Source organism: Accipiter gentilis, chromosome 1, assembly GCF_929443795.1.
Source record: "Accipiter gentilis chromosome 1, bAccGen1.1, whole genome shotgun sequence".
Taxonomy (NCBI): Eukaryota; Metazoa; Chordata; class Aves; order Accipitriformes; family Accipitridae; genus Astur; species Astur gentilis.
In genome coordinates, this window is record NC_064880.1 from 1,756,089 (window position 1) to 1,773,883 (window position 17,795).

Genomic DNA, 17,795 nt, shown 5'->3' on the forward strand with positions numbered 1-17,795 from the left:
CCCATCCCACAGGAAAAGGGGGATTCCTCATTTTAAACTCAAGTTCACTCATCTACAACACCCCATATTTGCCATCATTAAACTACCTGCAAGACACTGAAAGCAGAAAACCTTATCTGCAGCGCCTCGTTGCCTATTTCTGATACTAAAAATCCTCTCCTTCGGTTCTGACACCTTACATTAAAAATTTTGCTCTTCAGCAGCTGTAATCGTAAAATCTAATACACCAATTAATCCAACGGCGTAGTGAATTTTTGGCCTACGGTATTGAAAAATAACAAAAGGTGATACAATGAACCAGCAGATGCACTGGTGAGCTTTTCCCCTTCCTGACAAAATAGAACCAAGACAAAATTAAATCCAAGCCCCATTCCCAGACATGTAAATCCCCAGAAGGAGCGGTCCTCTCGACTTTTCTGCCCCTGCCGTGGTCCTCTAAAGCCCTGGTCGGAGGACCTGGCTCAGCACGGTGGCATCTGCTGCTTCCAGTGGATCTCAGCTTGGCCCACCATCTCGTTTCATTAGCTCTCGGTCTATAATCACCATTGTACCAGCACCTTTCCAAATGGGAAACGGAACACCAGGGAGTACACCGTTTCAAGCTGGATGCCAATACGCCAACTCCAATATCGTACTCCTATTAAGAGAGCGTTTGGCACCTTGCTGTAATGGCATATTTCTACTTTTAAGGTATATTTTGTCTCACTGAGATACGATTTAAAATGGACTTAAAGATGTCAGAAATTGAGACATGAAAAACCCCAGTGCTTTCAAATTTAGCTCACGCATTCTCACCGATACCTACAGCACGAAGCCTTTTCTTAACGTGCAAAAGCAAGGGGGATTACATTGCTCAAGGGTTTTTCTGCAGTTGGTAGGGGTTTTTTTTTTTATGGCAGGCTACCTTAAAGATACAGGCACGCCACTTAACTGTACCGAAGCTACTCTTTTCGAAGAGCGCTGTAATATCTGGAGTAGTCCCCAACCTACCTGTACCAAAGGAACGTTACTACACGGTGCATTTTAAAGGGAACGTGACATATAATAAAACTTTTATTTCCAGCAGGCGAGGTTGCTTCCTACACATCTGGGCGGCGAGTGGTGCTCTGCAGCAGCGCAGCCGGGGTTTTATTCCTGACTGGCACGTGACTGCAATGAAACATTGATACTTCTTGTAAACCCCCAAATGTTTAACATGTTGGCACAGAGATGCCTTTAATCTCATTTCACGTGTAAAGCCCTCTCCCCTTGAAAAAAGCTCTTCCTCATACAGAAACCATCCGCAGTGCGTAAAGTACCCACTGGCTGTGGCTTTCAAAGCCAACCCAGAAGTATTATTCCATTTTCCGCTGAATACGAGTATTGAGGTTTCTTTGTCGGAGAAAAGCGAGGCTGGATTCCTTTATCCCCCTGCCCTTTCTGCTCACAATGCCCTACTCTGTTTGGTGGGCCAAGGAGGGGTGTCTCCCAAGAGATCCCAACAGGATCCAGTCCTCTGGTAATGGACTCCTAAATACTTTCTAGGACCATCAACCTCCTCCACGTTTCTCTTTGAACGAGGGTAGTCTGTCAGGAGTGGAAAGCAATTTAAAACCACCGGTAAAGAGAGCGCTTCGGTCGAGAAGAAAGAATGATTTCTTATCAATGCTGCCAATAGAGAAGACCCAGGTGGTACGGCAGAGGGGGATCCCCAACACCTACCTCCAGCCCAGAATTAGCAGATGCGATTCAGTAACAAACGGTGGCTTTTAGCAGCTCAACACAACCTTCGGAGGGTGACGATTAACACCTCTGCCGGGGGGAGGAGGGGGAAGAAAGTAAGACCCTAACATCCTGGGAGGTTTGCAAGGCTGAAATTTCCTTCCATGAAACCACAGATCCGCAGGTTACCTCTACGGTCTGCACCTGACGTTTCAGACGGGGTGTCAGCTTCAAGGGTCTGCTCGGAGAACTTTCGTAAGATATTTTATATACGTACCTCCATGTGCGAGAAGACCCAGACAGTGGGAAGCCGCAGGAACATGTGGCACGTTTAGTCTTTAGACGTGACTATTAAAGGAGCTCTAGAAACCCTGCTGGGGCCGATTTCTAGGCGCACAGAGGATGGGCATAGCAGACTTACTTTTTGAATGACTTTTTCACTTTGTCTCTTTGTTGTTGGGCCATATCAGAGAGGTGGGTCAACTTATACCTTCCGAGAACTGCCCCGTTCTATTTCATTTCTCATCTCAAGGGAGACTGAATTCTCATTTCCCTATTTTTTCTGTGAAGAATAAAAGCAGTTTGTGTAAGAAGCAAGCAAAGTTTTAGAAATAAAGCATGCTCTCAGGCAAAGGAATGAAAGGCTCCGCTTTCACCAAAGAATCGTGATTTAAAAACATCTACGTGCAGAGATGCGTTTTAAAGCATTATCTTTGGACAGGAAACATCCCAGACTTTAGTACGTACAATTTAGAGTTCTTCAAATACCTTTAAGTGTGTGTGTGCGCACAGGGCAGGGGGGGGGAAACGCAATCTGTTTTGATAACTCTTGACATTAAACAATGATAAATAATTAAATATGTTTAACTGTTTCATTAACTAAAGATAGATAGAGAGCGCTTCGTAGCTAGAATATAGATCAAAAAGATTGAGACTGGCTGTAAATTCCCCTGATGTTTTATGACACCATTTGTATTCTGTCACTCACTAGCTTTATGTATAGTCCAAGCTGTGAACTGAATACCCCATTCAGAAAGCCACTCACTCTGCATGTTATTGCAATTTAATATTTTCACACACAGACACATCATTATCTTGGAACCTGACACTGCAAGGAGAATTCAGTAATTTTTCCAGAGTGCTTTTTTTTTTTTTTTTTGCTTTTTTTTGTTGTTGTTCTAATGTGAGCACTGAGGCACAAGAGCCATCTAAATGACCACTCTTCCAATATTTAGTCTCTGGATAGATAGATCAGCAAGCAGGTATTTGTCCATGTTTTCAGGGCTGCTTCTCATTTCAAATACGTACAACGTAAATTCACAGAAAGAACTAAAAAGAAAGGTTAAGAATCTGTCATTATCAACAAGAAGAATACCCCTTCCACAGTTAGAGCTTGCAACTGTGAACTAGATATATGTATATATATATACACACACACACACACACTGACAGGGAAGTCCTCAAAGCTGTCTTTTCGGCCTTCAGTTACTGAAATGTGACTATGGGATGGGATTATTTCACTTATGCTAGGAGTCTGAAGGGGCAGTAAATGCACGTTCCTCTAGGCTGTTTGAGAAGAAGCAGGCATATAGCTCTTCAAATTACAGGTTAAAAAAGCCACATTTGTTTATCAATATTTTAAAAGCCAGGTCACACCAGAAGAAGGACTTTAGAAGTAGAGACAAAGGCACGGCTGATTTCATCCATGGAAACAGGTATATCTTATACCAGACCCTTGGTAGCTAATCATTAACGAGCATTACATACAAACTCAGCTATAAGAAAAAAATCTTTATACGCAAATAGCATGGATGTCCCAAAGAGTTCAGTGCCTTGAGGGCCTGCTCCAAAGTCCAGCGAAGTCAACAGAAAGACTACCATGAACCGCAGCGGGTTTCGGGTTCTGAGCAGCGAGGTTGCAACGCTGCTCTTGGCCAGTAAGCGTCCGACTACGGTGAAGGTTCCCTTAAGACAGTGATCGGCTACATGAGGTTAAAAGCAAACTTCCATCGTGGAATTCATATTTCCTGGTCTTGAGTCAGACATGAGCCTCGGTTTGCCCTGTTAACGCCCTCAGGATTTTCATTAGGAAAGAAAGAAGGGTTCCAAACCAAAGCAACGCTCCAGAAGTCTTCCACAGGTTCTTGTTTCCTTCTCCCACCCACCCTCCCCCCCCGGCCCCGTTTATTAAAGTACTGGCTTCTCCAGTAAATGATGGGGAAGTCTCCAGATACGGAGAGTGGGGAGGACCGTTCCTCTGAGCTCTGCGCTCCGTCCCCCGGTGCGTGATTTGGGCTGAATTACTGACCTGCGAGAACCTCAGTTTCCCCAGACAAGCCAAGCCGGTCCTGCTTCCACGACCGCCGTGCCGAGAAGGAAAAGTCACCAATATAATGCAGTTCACCCGGATCGCACGTCCGTAGACGTACAGAAGAGACGCTTAATAGAATTAATTCTGCGGCAGGACATTTCTCTGGTTAACGCCTCAAGCCTAATTTCACAAACTGCTAAACAACGACACCTCGAAAAAAAACAGTTACTGTCCATTGGGTAAAAATAGATTTATAGATAGGTGTTAAATGCGGGCTCCTTTTCCTGATCTACTGGAACAGACAGTGCTATTACGAAAAATCAATATTTAGCTAGGGTATCGACTCCTGGATCATACAAGAAACTTTCTGGTTATGGCTAGAGGCTATGCGTGTGACTATTTTCACCAAGCCTCTGTGTTCTTTCAGGACTTGGAGACCTACACGTTAACTGAAGAACTACACAAAAAGGCAGTTTTATCTGAAATGGGAGTTAAAAAGTAATACCTAAGCTTGAGGAGGAAATGAAATACGTACTTTGAAGCATGCAGGCCTGTAAGGTCCGTATCACCCATGTAGCTTGTCCCAACAGCTACAGAGAATCCAGAAGTGAGTTTTCGGAGGTGGATTTAACAGGTTGATAGCTATTTTGCTTCACAGGTGTACACCTTTTTTTTCCCTTTTCTTTCCTTTTTTTCCTTTTTTCTTTTTCTTTTTTTTTTTTTAAATAAATAATCATAAACCCCAGACAACAAACTATTAGAGGGAACACTAGAATTTACCTAAGGGGCCTTAACTGCATAGATACTGTCCTTGTCTGGAAAAGCACGCATCTCCGAAAGTCTGAGGAAGCATCAGTAGCTCTTCAGGAATTCCCTTGGGGACGCACCCACAAAGTTAACTTGGATTTCCTGAAGGCTCACCTTCAGCCCCTGGTACTAAGGGGCTGTTAAAATCACTCGTTAACAGATACTATCAGGACCCGGAGACAAAGAACCAAAATCTGTTCTGCACTTTATCTGGATAAATACTTGAAGAGTATTCTAGCAGGAAGAATTTAAGAACTCCCAAAGTAACAAAGATCTGGTTTTTATTCATTATATATGGGATATATGAGCAGAACTGTTTCTGAGCAGAGGGCTTTTCAAAGTTCTCCATGAGGTATCAGCTGCTTTTTAAATACGACTATTGTGCCATGTAGGGATTTAAGTTTATTTTATTCCTATGTGATAATTCTAAAATAAAATATATGATCACTTGCAAGTTGTGCATGTTCTTTATTTCACATTTATGTAATGAAATATAAAATGAAACCAGTCCTTTTCTATAAACAGAAAAAAATGGTAAAGCAATTTCATACTACATGAACTTCAAGCACAGCCATTTAAAAATTAATTTACATGATTGAGCCCAAAAGGTCCATTCGCTGTGAAATAAAAAACCCCAAATACTATCCTGGAAGGAAAGAAAATGCCAGACTACATGTAAACAAAAGCATTTTTTTTTTTTTTTTTTTTACAAGCATCTGAGATGGAATAAAAGATTTTTAGCCAAACCTGAAACTTGCAAAAAAAGAAAAAAATCTGATCCAGTAAATTCAGCAAAAACGTCCCAACGACCTCAGTGGGACTCGGAACAAACACAAAGACCATTAAGGAGACGTTGATCCAGAAATCACAAGGGCAGGTATGTGTATCCCTCCCATTTTACAGCTGAAGTAGCTGAGGGCAAGTTATTTGCTCAAGCTGGTAAAGTTAGTTCATCAGCTTAGCAAAAAAACCCACAATTCGCGCTTTTTCTGCATCTCGGACCAATCTCCGATCAGGTAATGGGGGTTTCGGTACGCTCAGCGTTTGGTGGGGTTTTGTTTCGGTAGCAGCGGCACAGAACCCCCCCCACCCGCTCCACTGCTGCGCAATTCGGCACCTTTTCCGTGTTCTGAGCAAAACTTCACATCCAACTTTCCGCATCTCCTTATGGCCAGCGAATCATACAACCCAGCATCACCGTGCTTCGAGGAAGAGAATAAATACACGTGCTCACGCCGGGGGCCAGTTCTTGGCATAGGGTTGGTCCGCGCCTAGTCCTGCACCTAAAATTCGGGTAAAGCTGCTCTGCGAGGAAGGTTTTCCGTGGCAGTGAGGAAAAAGCCTCCTTCTTCCCTTATCCTGTAGCTTCCCCTTCCATCCCGCAGAGCCCGGGAGCAGGGCTGGGCTCTCTGGAGCAAGGCAGGGGACCCAAAACCGAGCCGTGGCCCCGTTGCCCCCCTTGCCACGTGGTTCACTGCCGCCTTCCTCCAGACCCAGTTGCTTCCTCAGCCTGACGAGGGAAACCGCATTTAGCTTCTTTAGTCCCCCTGAACTAATTTTCTCTCAAGTAGGAAATAAAGCTGATTTCCCCCCCCCCCCCCCCCCCCGTAATACCAATAAAACAATAATTCGATATCACTTCTACCAAACCACCACTGCTATAAAGGTAAAGATATGGAAAAGAAAATTAACTACTGTTTATAACAGCAGCAGAAGGCAAAAAGAAAAAAAAAATAAAAGCACAGTGCGTGCAAGGGAACAGATGGCTGATGTCCAATATGGCCCATCTTCTGTATGTTACTACTTTGGAAAGGAAGGTCCATGCCACTTCAGAAAATAGCAATCTGTCTAAAATATGCTGAGGTTATATAATTGATCATTCCCTAAGTTAAGGGGGAAAAAAAACCCCAACCAAGCTACATTTCTCCATTGGATATTGATCTGCAGATGCTAAAAGTGAATCCCCTTAAACCAGCTATATACCAATATTTGTATATTTTATGCACATACGCGCAAAATCTCTTGGGTCGTGTCCTCAGCTGGCGAAAATTAGTTTCATCGATGTTGATACCGATTTCCACGAGCTGAGGATCTGGCCTCCCGTTTTAAAAAAATTCCTGAATTTTGTCAGTTTAACCTCACTTTTCGCAGAGGACAATTAGGCACATGTGTTCTGCTCAACGTTATTCACTGATTACACATGCATCTCAAACCAATACCGCGTGCGCTTCTGTAGGAAAGACGCACGCGTTAACAAAACCAGCGAAGAACGGCTTCGTGGCTAAACCGTGGTATCTGAAAAATACCTTGTCTAATGAAGCGCAGGAAATAGAGTTGTGAAGTAGATAAAGTGCCAAGTTCTGCTGGCGCTTTGGGTTAAAGTCCTGCTGAGCCCTGGGCGGCTCTGCGTTGCTACATTTGGCCCTTGCCACAACCTCGTGGAACCACAACAGAAAAATCTGTTTTCAGGAGCAGAAGTGGGATGCACCCACCCTCCCCTCTGTCCCCCCACCCTCAGAAGACCCAAGAAACACTCAGAACTACTTTACGAAGACGTTGCACACCAGGTAGGATGTAAAGAAAAGCTAGTGGAAGGGGCCGGCGGGATTTGAAACCGTGCTGAATTTCATAAGGTCCTTGGTCTGCACCGCTAGGAAAAACCGCTCCTTGCACCTGCCTTTCCAAAAGCTAGGCTTGCAAACTGGTACGAGCGGATTTGGTTGAAAAAACACCCGGGGAAACGTGTTTCGCTCAGTCCTAACAGTCCATCTTCAAACCAGGGAGCTTCAGCCAGAGAGGCGTGGATTTTCTACAGGGGAAGCAACCTCTGCATCTTTCAATAAAACATACGTGGCATAATGAATAGCCAGCCTTCCTTGGTGGTGATAAGATATTTTAACTGAAAACATCAGGGCGTGTTTAAAAAATGATTACGAATTATTTTAACAGTATTTGCAGAGGGTTATAAAAACAGCTATAATATTTTTGTCCTGGATTCTAGAATTACCAGTGTGACAGCTAATGCAGTAATGATTTGTTTCAAATGCCAGTGTTTAAGCTGTATAAAGCTGATTTTATACATTTTTCCAGTAGGCCGCATTGTAGTTAATGAAATTAAACACACCAATCGCATTTGTCCCCAGGGGATGAGGAACTGAACACGCCACTGGTTTATTTTTTTATTAAAATAAATTGCAGCCAGCAAGATGGACTAATTGCATACAGAATTGAAAAAGAAACATTCCATTGATATAATTAAGCCAATTTTCATGGACAAAAATAGTTATAGTGGATATAAAATAAGCAGAGCATTCACTACGGTTTGACTTCTCCCCACCCTCTGTATTTTGTACAGAACATTAACCATTAAACAAATATGTATCTCAAATGGGCTGACAGTGTTATCTAGTAATGATGGCTAAATTGATCCCAATAGCTGACGCCGGGGCATTGTGTCTCATAGCTTTGGTGAGAGAGTTCGTAGGCCAAAAAAAACAGACCAGCAAAACCCTACCACATCAAAATATTACCTTAAAGCAAAACACCTGAAAGATGTAAAACTATCGAGACAAAACTAAATCACCGCCCAGTTTATTTTGGTCTGACATTTCACCCCAAACTGCCTGCGCAGTCACTTTGTTTTGGAGCGCTGCAGTCCAGCCTCCCCCAATTTGGTCCCTAGTATTACAAAAAGCAAATGGTTAAGAGAAGATGAAGTCTTTCCACACCGGCTCAACAGAAACCAAGATTTACCGTGATAGGAGCGTTCTTCTGTGGCCTACTGGAAATAATTTGGCTGTCTCAGTCCATTTTCACCTGGAAAATGTCTCCCCAAGAGGACCAGTGGTCTCTCGTTTGCAGCACAAATGTGGGTTCGCTGCTACAAACGAATGCCTTGCTAACTTTCCATCATAAATTTGGGCAAAGCACACCTTCGGGGGGGTGTGGGGGGGAACAGGACAAAAACTTGTCCACCCCTTGACCAGAAACTTTGCATTTTTCCCACTGTCCTGCACACCGAGCGCTGCTGAACAGAGCAACTGCGAGGTGGTACTGCTGCACAGAGAAGCACTTGATTGTGTGAAAAAAAAAAAAAGGAGTTTGGGTTCTAGCCCTACCTACCAACGTTAAGCACACATCGTGCCCCTTACCGCAGGGAAATGTCTTCCCGGTTACAAAAGAAAAAAAAAAAAGCAAGCAAGCAGCTTATTCGGGGTATGAGCATTCAGAAGCACGAAGAAGTACACTTATTCCAGGGATGAAAGTCACATTTCATTTTTATTAGCAAAGAGGGTCACATCATTCACTGAATGAAGAGAAGGAAAAAAAAACTCTTCAGGACAGGGACACTCTGTTACAGATTTGGACGCTACATAACGCACAACCTATTGCACTGAAAATAAAAATAAACAGCCCATGAGTAGGTAGCGGTGATGCATGAAAATCCATTAAGAAAATAAAAGAAATAATAAGGTCATAGATCTTTTCCACTATGACATCCCTGACCTGAAATTCCTCCAGAAAAAAAAAAGGGCATATTAAGGATCCGAAAACACAGCCGTGATTTTGGTGTGGAATGCTGTGGAGTACTGACATATCAACAGGCTGCTAGCCAGAGAGTGGAAACAAATGTGTTTGCACGTATCCTTCAGATGTCTTCATTCTTAACTGCAGACGGCCACTGTGTGTATATGTATTTATTGATACGCTGGTTACTTACCCCTACAGGATTAAGAATAACTTTTGGGAAATAGGCATGAGAAAATCATTATTCGGCTAAGATTTTGATCCTTCCCGTTAGCATTCAGAATTGCGCGAGTTTATCATTTAAATAATCTCTAACTGGAAAAAAATAAACATATCCAGAAATAATGGGAGAGCCATCAAGTTGTGGAAACAAAGCACGAGCTTGCCCTGGCCCACAGAGAGCACATACAGTCTTGCACGCCGTCAGCCTCGTGCTAGAGAAAAGGCCCGGATTGTAAATGTAGAATTTTTTTTTTTTCTTCCACTCCACAATTTCACACACCAGAAGTTTACTGCAACGGGGCTGGGGCGGGGGCAGGGTAACAAACAGAGACGGCAAATTTTACGCTTAGAAGGGCAAAAGTAAGTCTGAAAACCCTGGGTGCTTTTCCCCATCCTGTCACCAGGAGCGGACAGGGATCCTCCGGCAAGGCAGCGCACTCGCTGCTCCCGCTTCCCCAGCTGCGGCGTGGAACTAACAATACGTTCCCCACCGTCAAGGTGGCTACCGAGCCTTACCTCGTCAGTGTTTGCAAACTTCCTCGGGCCTTTGTCTTTGAAGCACCGTATTAAATAGTACAGAGCTTTTATAAAATATATAAGCCGTAATAATCATAGCCATAATAACAATAATAATACTTTTCACTCCACAGGGCCCTTTCTTCTGAGAATCTCAGGGTGCTTTACAAACATTAACAAACGCAGCCACGCCGCAGAAGGATATAGCCCTCTTAAAGGGAAGATTCCCTCGTCATTCATTCGCTTCGGGTATTTCGGCGCCCAAGCGAGGCCGTTTGTGCGGCCAGCATCGCGGGCCAGGCGCGCAGGTGTAACCCCGGTGCGGCAGGAGGGCTGGAGCATTCCTTTAGCACCGGTCATGGAACGCTTACATCCGACTAAGGAGCTGGGGTATTATTACAGCGAGGAACGGCGATGAATTACACTGCTCCCGTGTTGTGAAATCCTACCTCCTGCATTGCATTTTGCCTAGAAGCGAGTGGAGATTTTGTGCGTTTCAGGTACGCTCGGCTTCCTCCCGTCCGATAGTTCAGAATCCTGCCCATTTCAGAGTCTCATTATTACACTAGCAATGTGTGCCTGAACATTGGACGGTGTCTGTCTGTGTGGGGAACAGAAGAGCAATTCTTTGCTCTTTCTGACCCTGGTGTCTTCATTGGGTATTTTTAATAGCAACCTTTAGAAATGTGCTTGGTTTTATTTTTTTCCCCTTAGCTCATTAAAGGCCTAATTTGCTATTGCTGAACTTGAACTTGCACTGCAGTTCCGATGCAAAGTCTAAAAATAAGGCAGCTTGCTTTGTCGGGAAAGTTTTTAAAATACAAGTCACAATTTCTGCACGGAGCGTGCTGGTTCGCGACCGTACGGTACCTGAGATTTCACTGCGTGTTGAAAGACCTTTGCACGTGCGGTGCCGGTTCAACAGCCACACGCATCTGCGTAGACACGTTTCGCATCGGCACGGTGTTTTTATAGGACACGGGAACGTACCGGAATTGGAATAAAGTACCGTTCTTCCGTACACTTTATAAACTCACATTTATACGTGCACGGGCAAATGCCCTGTGATGTAAACACACGTGGATGAACGTCGCACGCGCTTCACGCACAAACTACACGGACACCCGCAAGCAGTGGCTTTATTGCAGGCCAACGTTCGACCCCCGGCTTCTGCCTCTTCTTCAGCTTTAGCACTTCGGTACCTTAAACCTGCTGGTCTGCGGGCAAGTTCAAAGCGTCTCCCGTGCCAGCTAACCAGTTCATTCCTCCCATTTGCCAAGGTTCTTCCCAGGACAAGGGAGAAGGAAGTGCCTGGCAGCTGTTCCCTCTGCCCATTCTCAAATACGGCAGGCGGGGAGAGCGGGCGAATCGATAAATTATATTTGTAGAATTTAGATTTTATTTTTATTTTTTTTTTTAAAAAGACTAAACTGATCTTAAATCCTCGGTAATTTTTGTTGCAGCGCTAATTACACATCACCTTAATTAGCGGATCACCCACCCCACACACTCCCCCCCCCCCTCCCTGCCCAGCATCCCTAATTGCCTAATTGAACAGATCCGGGGCCGGGAGGAGGAGGGGGGGGGGGGGGGGGGTGAGGCTGAAGCAGCCGTGGTGGCGGGGACCCGCCGGGGGACCCGCGGAGCGTTGCGCACCGGACCGGGCTCCGCGCAGAACCGCGCACCGGCCCCGTTACCGACCCGCCGGGCTCGGAGACCGCCCGGCCGGTGGGGAAACGGGGACGGGGCTGCAGCCGGGCATCGGTTTGGCAGCGAACGGAGGGGGGGGGGGGGGGGGGGGGGCTGGACAGGAGCAGGGCAGAGGCGGCGGCAGGCTGGGAAGTGTTAAAAAAAAAATAAAATTAAACAAAACAGGGAAAAAAAACAACCAAACGGCAGAAATTTTCGTTCCGATGTTGGAACCGCCTGGGGAAGAGCAAAGGCGGTCGCACGCCGGGAAGCGGGATGCCGGCATCTCGCCGGCCTTAATAAAAAAAAAATAAAAAATGACAGTCAAGGGGAAGCCTGTCCTCGTCCGAGGCGAAGCCCTAAACCCAGGAGCAGGCACCGGGGCCGGCGGGGCTGGATTGCCGAGCGTTCGCCCGTCCGCGGAGCTCTGCCCGGGAGGATGCGGCAGCTCTGCCGAGAGAAACTCGGGCTTCCACCTCCGTCCCGTTCCCGACGGTGAAAAGCGAACGGGAGCGGAGAAACGCTGCAAGGGTTTCCCCAGCGCCGACGTTTATTCAGCGCCCGAGCCCCAAGCAATGCCCGTCCGTGCGTGTTTTGCGGTGACGCTCGTACCCCGCAAACCCAACTCGGGGCTTTCGATGGGGAAGGAATTTTTCCTTTCCCCCGGCCCGTCCATTCGCCGTCTCTCCAACCTTCTTCCCGAGCGGAGCAGCGGCCGCAGCCCTCCTCCGCTGCCGACCTCCTCGCCCCCTGAGCCGGCCTAAGCCTGGCCGGTGACAACCACCGCATCCGAGGGTCGTTGTCCCCCGTCCCGTCCCCCCGGGGAGGCGACCCAAAAGCGGTCCCCGCTCCCCGCCTTTCTCCCGCTGCGCCGGTTTAGCATTACCCCAAATTTCCCTCTAACCCCACGCAGGGCGTTCAGCCCCTTCTCGGAGCCAGGCAACCGAGTCCAATTCCCCCCGAGGGGACCCTCAGGGCATCGGCTTGAAAATCTTGTCCAACGAAATGAAACGGCTGCGGGGTTCGGCGGTGGGTGCCGTGCCCCGACGGCGGGTGCCCCGCTCTTCCCCCCCCCCCCCCCCCCGGCACGGGCAGCCCCTTCGGAAGGAGCAGCCCCGGGGGAAGGGGCTTGGGAAGGGTCCGGGGGGTGGGGGGGATTTCGTGGCCAAACCGGAGTTGTCGCTACCTTGCCGATGGAAAGGCGGCGAGATCCACACGCTCGCCTCCGTGTTTAATCTGTTTTGCAAATAAATACTCCTGGGATCCTGAAACCTTAGCTTTGGACTACCGTTTTGAACTGTGATCCCTAAAAAATCCTCGGCTGAAACCCCATAAACCGTTGGGCCTTGTATTGTATTAAACACCTGATTTTAATCAGAGCTCAGCCTTCCAAATAGACGCCTTCCAGTTTGCATCAGCAGCAAAACGGCCGGAGCTTTCTGAACCGCAGCTCCTTCTGCCGAAGGGAAGCGGTTCCTTCCAGGCACCGAAGTCCCGGCTCACCCCCCCGGCACCTCACATGTCCGGGCACCGAAAACCTCTTCGTCTCGAAGCCTCAGCAGTTTACTTTGGGCTACCGTGCTGGGAGAGCCCATCCGGGGCCGTGTGCGGGATTGGCACCGCGGTGAAACGCGGCCGGAGCCGGCACCGCACCCACGGGCACCCATCTGCAAAAACCCGGTGCTTTTTGCAGAAGCGAAAAGAAAAAGGAGGAGAGCAAAGAGAAAAAAAAAAAAGGGGGGGGGGGATAAAAAAGATAAATATTCCACTCTATTCAACCTCGCTTTCACAGCCAGGAGGGCTCTCAAAATTACTCTTCTCCTTGACCACCAAAACCAACAAGTGATGACTTTTTTAAAAAGTTATTATTTGAACGGGGGCGTTTAAAGCGTGTGTTTATTTGAGAGAAAAAAAAAAAACCAAACACAAAACACAACCACAAAACAAAAACCAAAACTGTCCGAAGATGAATTGAAGGACAACTTCCCCAAGAGCGTCGCAGCGATGCGCTGCCAATATCGATCACTCCAAGAGTAAAACATCCCCGCCTCCGAGCAGCATTTCTGCGTGCGGAGCCGCGTTCGGTGGGGCGAGGAAGGCGGGTGGCTGCCCCACGGACACGGGGGGGGGGGGGGAAGGCGGCCCCGCGAAGGTAAAACGCTGGGCCCTGCCGTTGCCTGCGCGTTGTGTCCTTGGGAAAACGGGAGCGCGGGGGTAACAAAGCCGGTTTTTTAAAGCGAGCTGGAGCGAGGAGCCGCAGGGCTCCGTCGGGCAGGATTTGGGAGACCCACGTCCCCTCCGGGAAGAGACCGGGGGGGGGTTAGGGGGGTGGTGTACGGGACACGGGACCCGCAACGAGAAACTCCCGCTGGCCTCGGCGAGTGGAAAAAGCTCCCCGGTAGCCAACCTCGCCTACAAAATAAACCTCCGAGCCCACGCGTGAGCGGGTTGCGTGCGCTCCACGCTGCCTGCCACCCTTCGCCGGCCGGCCTCGGAACCGACGGCCGCTGTTCCAGCCCGAAGGCTACGTCCCGGGACCGACCCCCGCCTCACCTGGGAGCGCTCCCCGCCGAGCGGCCGCCACCCGCGGCGGAGCCGTTTACGGGCCCGGGGGCCGCCGGGGAGCCCCCCCCCTCCCCCCCGCCGTGTCGTGTGTGTGTGTCCCCCCCAACCTCACCCTCCGGCTCTTCACGCCTCCCAGTCCACCCGACGGGCTCCCTGTGCAAAACCACGCGATTTAAGCAAACCAGGCGCCGCTACTTTCCAAATCTTCCTCCGAGCAACTACAAGCAGAGTTTCTAGCAGGGGCGCAGCCTCCGGACATTTCGCACGGAGCCAGAGCGAAAGAGAAACTAAGCCGTAATAACGATTAAAAAAAAAAAATCATCATCATCATCATCATCGGAGTAGTAGAGCAGTACAGCCGGGCTGCCCGGGCCCCGCCGCTGCCCCGAGCCGGGGAACGGAGCGAGCGGCCGCGGCCGGACTCTACGGGAGCGGGGGAAAGGGAGCGCCGCTCCTGCCTACGAAAGCCCCGCTCTCCTCCTCTGAAAGTCCGCTCTAAAAACGATTCGAAAGAAAGAAGGGGAAAAGGCGCCGGTGGAAGACGGAGGGGAGAAAAAAAAAAAAAGAAAAAGAAAAAAAAAAAAAAGCTGCGCGAGACTTACGAGCTGCAATTCCACCCCCAAGTAAATTTTTAAAAATTAAAAATTAAAGACACTCCCCCACGCTCCCCTCCCCCAGACCTTCTTAACCCCCAGCTGGGACACCCGAGCTGCGTTCAGGATCTTCCCTCTGGACCTGCGAATCCAAAGCCCCTCACTGAGAGCGGATCCATTTTTGCTACAATTTCTCTTCCTTCCCTCTCCTCGAGAATTGTTCCCGAGACGAGAAGGGTTTCTTCCCCCCCCCCCCCCCCCCCGACTGCCTCTGCCCGTCTCTCTCTCCCCCCCCACACCCCCCCCCCCCACCCCAGCGTTAAGTCTCTCCGGCTCTCGCAGGCAGATGCCAAACGCAGACCTCTAGCGCCCACTATTTCAAAAGCCAGGAATATTATTTCACAAGACTTGGAACGACTCAATAAAAAAAAAAAAAAAAAGTTGCTATCCCCTTTCGTCAACTTCCAGCTAACTTTCGCTTTTCTCCCCCGGCCCCGCGCAGCTCGCCGTTCGCCCGCGGCGCCCCGCTCCAGCGCGCCCGGGCGCGGAGAGGCGCGGAGAAGCGCGGAGAGACGCGGGACGGCCGCTCTCCGCGCACACGGGGCGGGCGGCGCGGTTGGCCGCCGCCGCGGGGAGGGAGAGGGGCTGCAGCCCCCGCGGAGCCCCCGGCCCGGCTCCGCGCCCTCCCGCCCGGCCGGCGGGGAGGTGGGACGCGGCAGAAGGGAGAGAAAGGACCTACTTTTGGGCAGTTTTCTCGCCCTCGCCTTGGATCTCATCGTGTCGGCTTGTGGATTCCTCTCCTCCTCCTTGAGCCCAGAAGCAGCTACACACTATCTTCATCTCCCAAGCATTGTCAGTTTGGACACCTTCGCACATGCGCACAGAGCATTCAATCTGACACCCTCACCAGGGCCAAAAAAACTTTCCAATGTATTCATCATCATCGGGGTGGTTGGTTTTTTTTTTTTTTTTTTTTTGTCCTATCCTCTTCTTCAGACCACTTATCTCTCCCCCCTCCTCTCTCCCAGCACCATCACAGCCTTCCCCCGATCTGCCCCTTTAAGAAAAATCAGCCCTCTCCGCTCCTACCCCTCCGCACACTGACCTTACACACTGGACAATATTTAAGGATCAAGGTGCCATCCTATAAAGAGGTGATTATCATTGTATTCTTCTTCTTACTATTCTTCTTCTTATTCTTACTACTACTAAATAGCAATGCCGTAGAGAGAGTTTGTTAACGGATGTCATCGTATGATTGTACCTATTTTAGACGTGCTTTTATTTTTAATCGGAAAAAAGACTCGTTTACAGTCACTTTGCAAAGAGCGCCTGCCTGCATTTTCTTCCGCGTTACCCTTTCCCCTTTCTTGCCCCCTTTCGACACAGGGGGCTGCGTAACTTTGGGGATAAAAAAAAATATAATAATAATTAAATCACAGAATTCGCGCTGCGTTTGCTCTGCCCTCACCGCTCGCGTTTCTACCGGAATATTTCTGCTCGGCACCGGAGAACCTTTCCTCGTTCTCCCCCGGTTGCTTTGCCCGTGGGTCGCCAACGTTTTGACCCGGACCGCCGACCACCCCTTCCCCTTCCCCGGGTGTATTTGCGTGGGGGGGGGGGGGGGGGGGGGGGGGCGGCCGGTTCTCCCTGCGCGGGGCGCGGAGCGGCCGCCGCTCCCGGGACGGCTCCGCGTTTCCCGAGCGGCCCCCGGCTGCTTCTCGCCGGGGAGAGCCGGGATGCGGTGAACCGGAGAAGGGCCCCGGGGGCCCCCTCGCCTTCCGCGGAACTCCCACCGCTTTTTTTTTTTTTTTTTTTTTTCTGCGTTTCAGGTGGAAAGCGGCGCGGCGGGGATGCGCTCCCGAGGGTCGGGGGAAGCCGGGAGACGGCGCGGACACCCCCGGAAAAAAAAAAAAAAAAAGGGGGGGGGAGGGGGAGAGGAAGGAAGGAGAAATATTCCCCCTCCCTCCCTCCCGGAGCGATGCCGGCCAGCCCGCAGGACCTGCCCGTCGCCCCCGGGAGCGAAGGTAGAGAACGCCCGGGCAGAGGGGCTTTGAAGAAAGGACCGAAGTGTAAATAGCCCGATGATTGATGTGCTGGCTTTGACCGCGGAGAAAGCACTATTTTCATTCAAGTGGCCAGGTCAGATGGTCACGGAAGAAGGTTGAAAGGTAGGATTTAATGAGATTAATACGGAGAGAGAGAGAGAGAAAAAAAAAAAGAAAGCGCGGGCCTTCCTAAACATTCAATAAAATACCCGGGTTAGGGAGAGCGCTCTGCGCTTGCCGTGCTAACCCGTAGCGGGGCTGGGCGAGCAGGGAAAGCCGGAGCCCCCTCACTGAAGGGCATTGCAAAAACTCTCCAAAAACTTCGCTGGGTGCGTCAGGTCTCTGCTGGAAGCCCTGCTGCCAGCTGCACTTTTGCCCTGCAGGTGGAACTGGGAAGGAGGAAGGGGGGGTGGGGGGGAATAGTCCTGCTAATTACCGCTTTTCCCCTCCTCAATAAACTCTTTAATTGCAAATGGGAGCAGGGCCCTTTCAGGTGCTACCTAGGAGCCGGCGTTAAGGGGCAGGGTGGTGGAGCGGGAGTCCAGATAAAATAAATACGGTTGAAGGGAACGAGTAGCCACGTGTCGCCCAAAACGCTGCGCTGGTGCCCGGGAATTCCTGCCCCCAGGACGCCCGAGCGCCCAGGTAGCCGTTTCGGGGCACGGCGGGCACCCCGAGGTTGGAAAAAAAAGGAGCTTTTCGGAGCTTCACCGGTAAAACAGGGGCTCTAACGTTTCCAATGCAGCGAAATCTTTCTCCCGAGGACCTCGGACGCTAGCTGTCTCCCGCCCCCCCCCGTTGAGCCGTTCTCCGGAC

At 49.4% G+C, this 17,795-nt stretch overlaps 1 protein-coding gene across 3 annotated transcripts in view; it reads right to left on the bottom strand.

Moving 5' to 3' along the window:
• PRDM16 (PR/SET domain 16) overlaps positions 1–15,796 on the bottom strand; it is a 344,138-nt gene extending 328,342 nt beyond the window's left edge. For all 3 annotated transcript variants that reach the window (XM_049804650.1, XM_049804640.1, XM_049804632.1), the window contains exon 1: positions 15,671–15,796. In XM_049804650.1, the coding sequence (XP_049660607.1) occupies positions 15,671–15,707 (37 nt within the window). In that variant the 5' untranslated portion in view covers positions 15,708–15,796. The remainder of the gene's footprint in view (positions 1–15,670) is intronic.
• Positions 15,797–17,795: the final 1,999 nt, after the last annotated feature.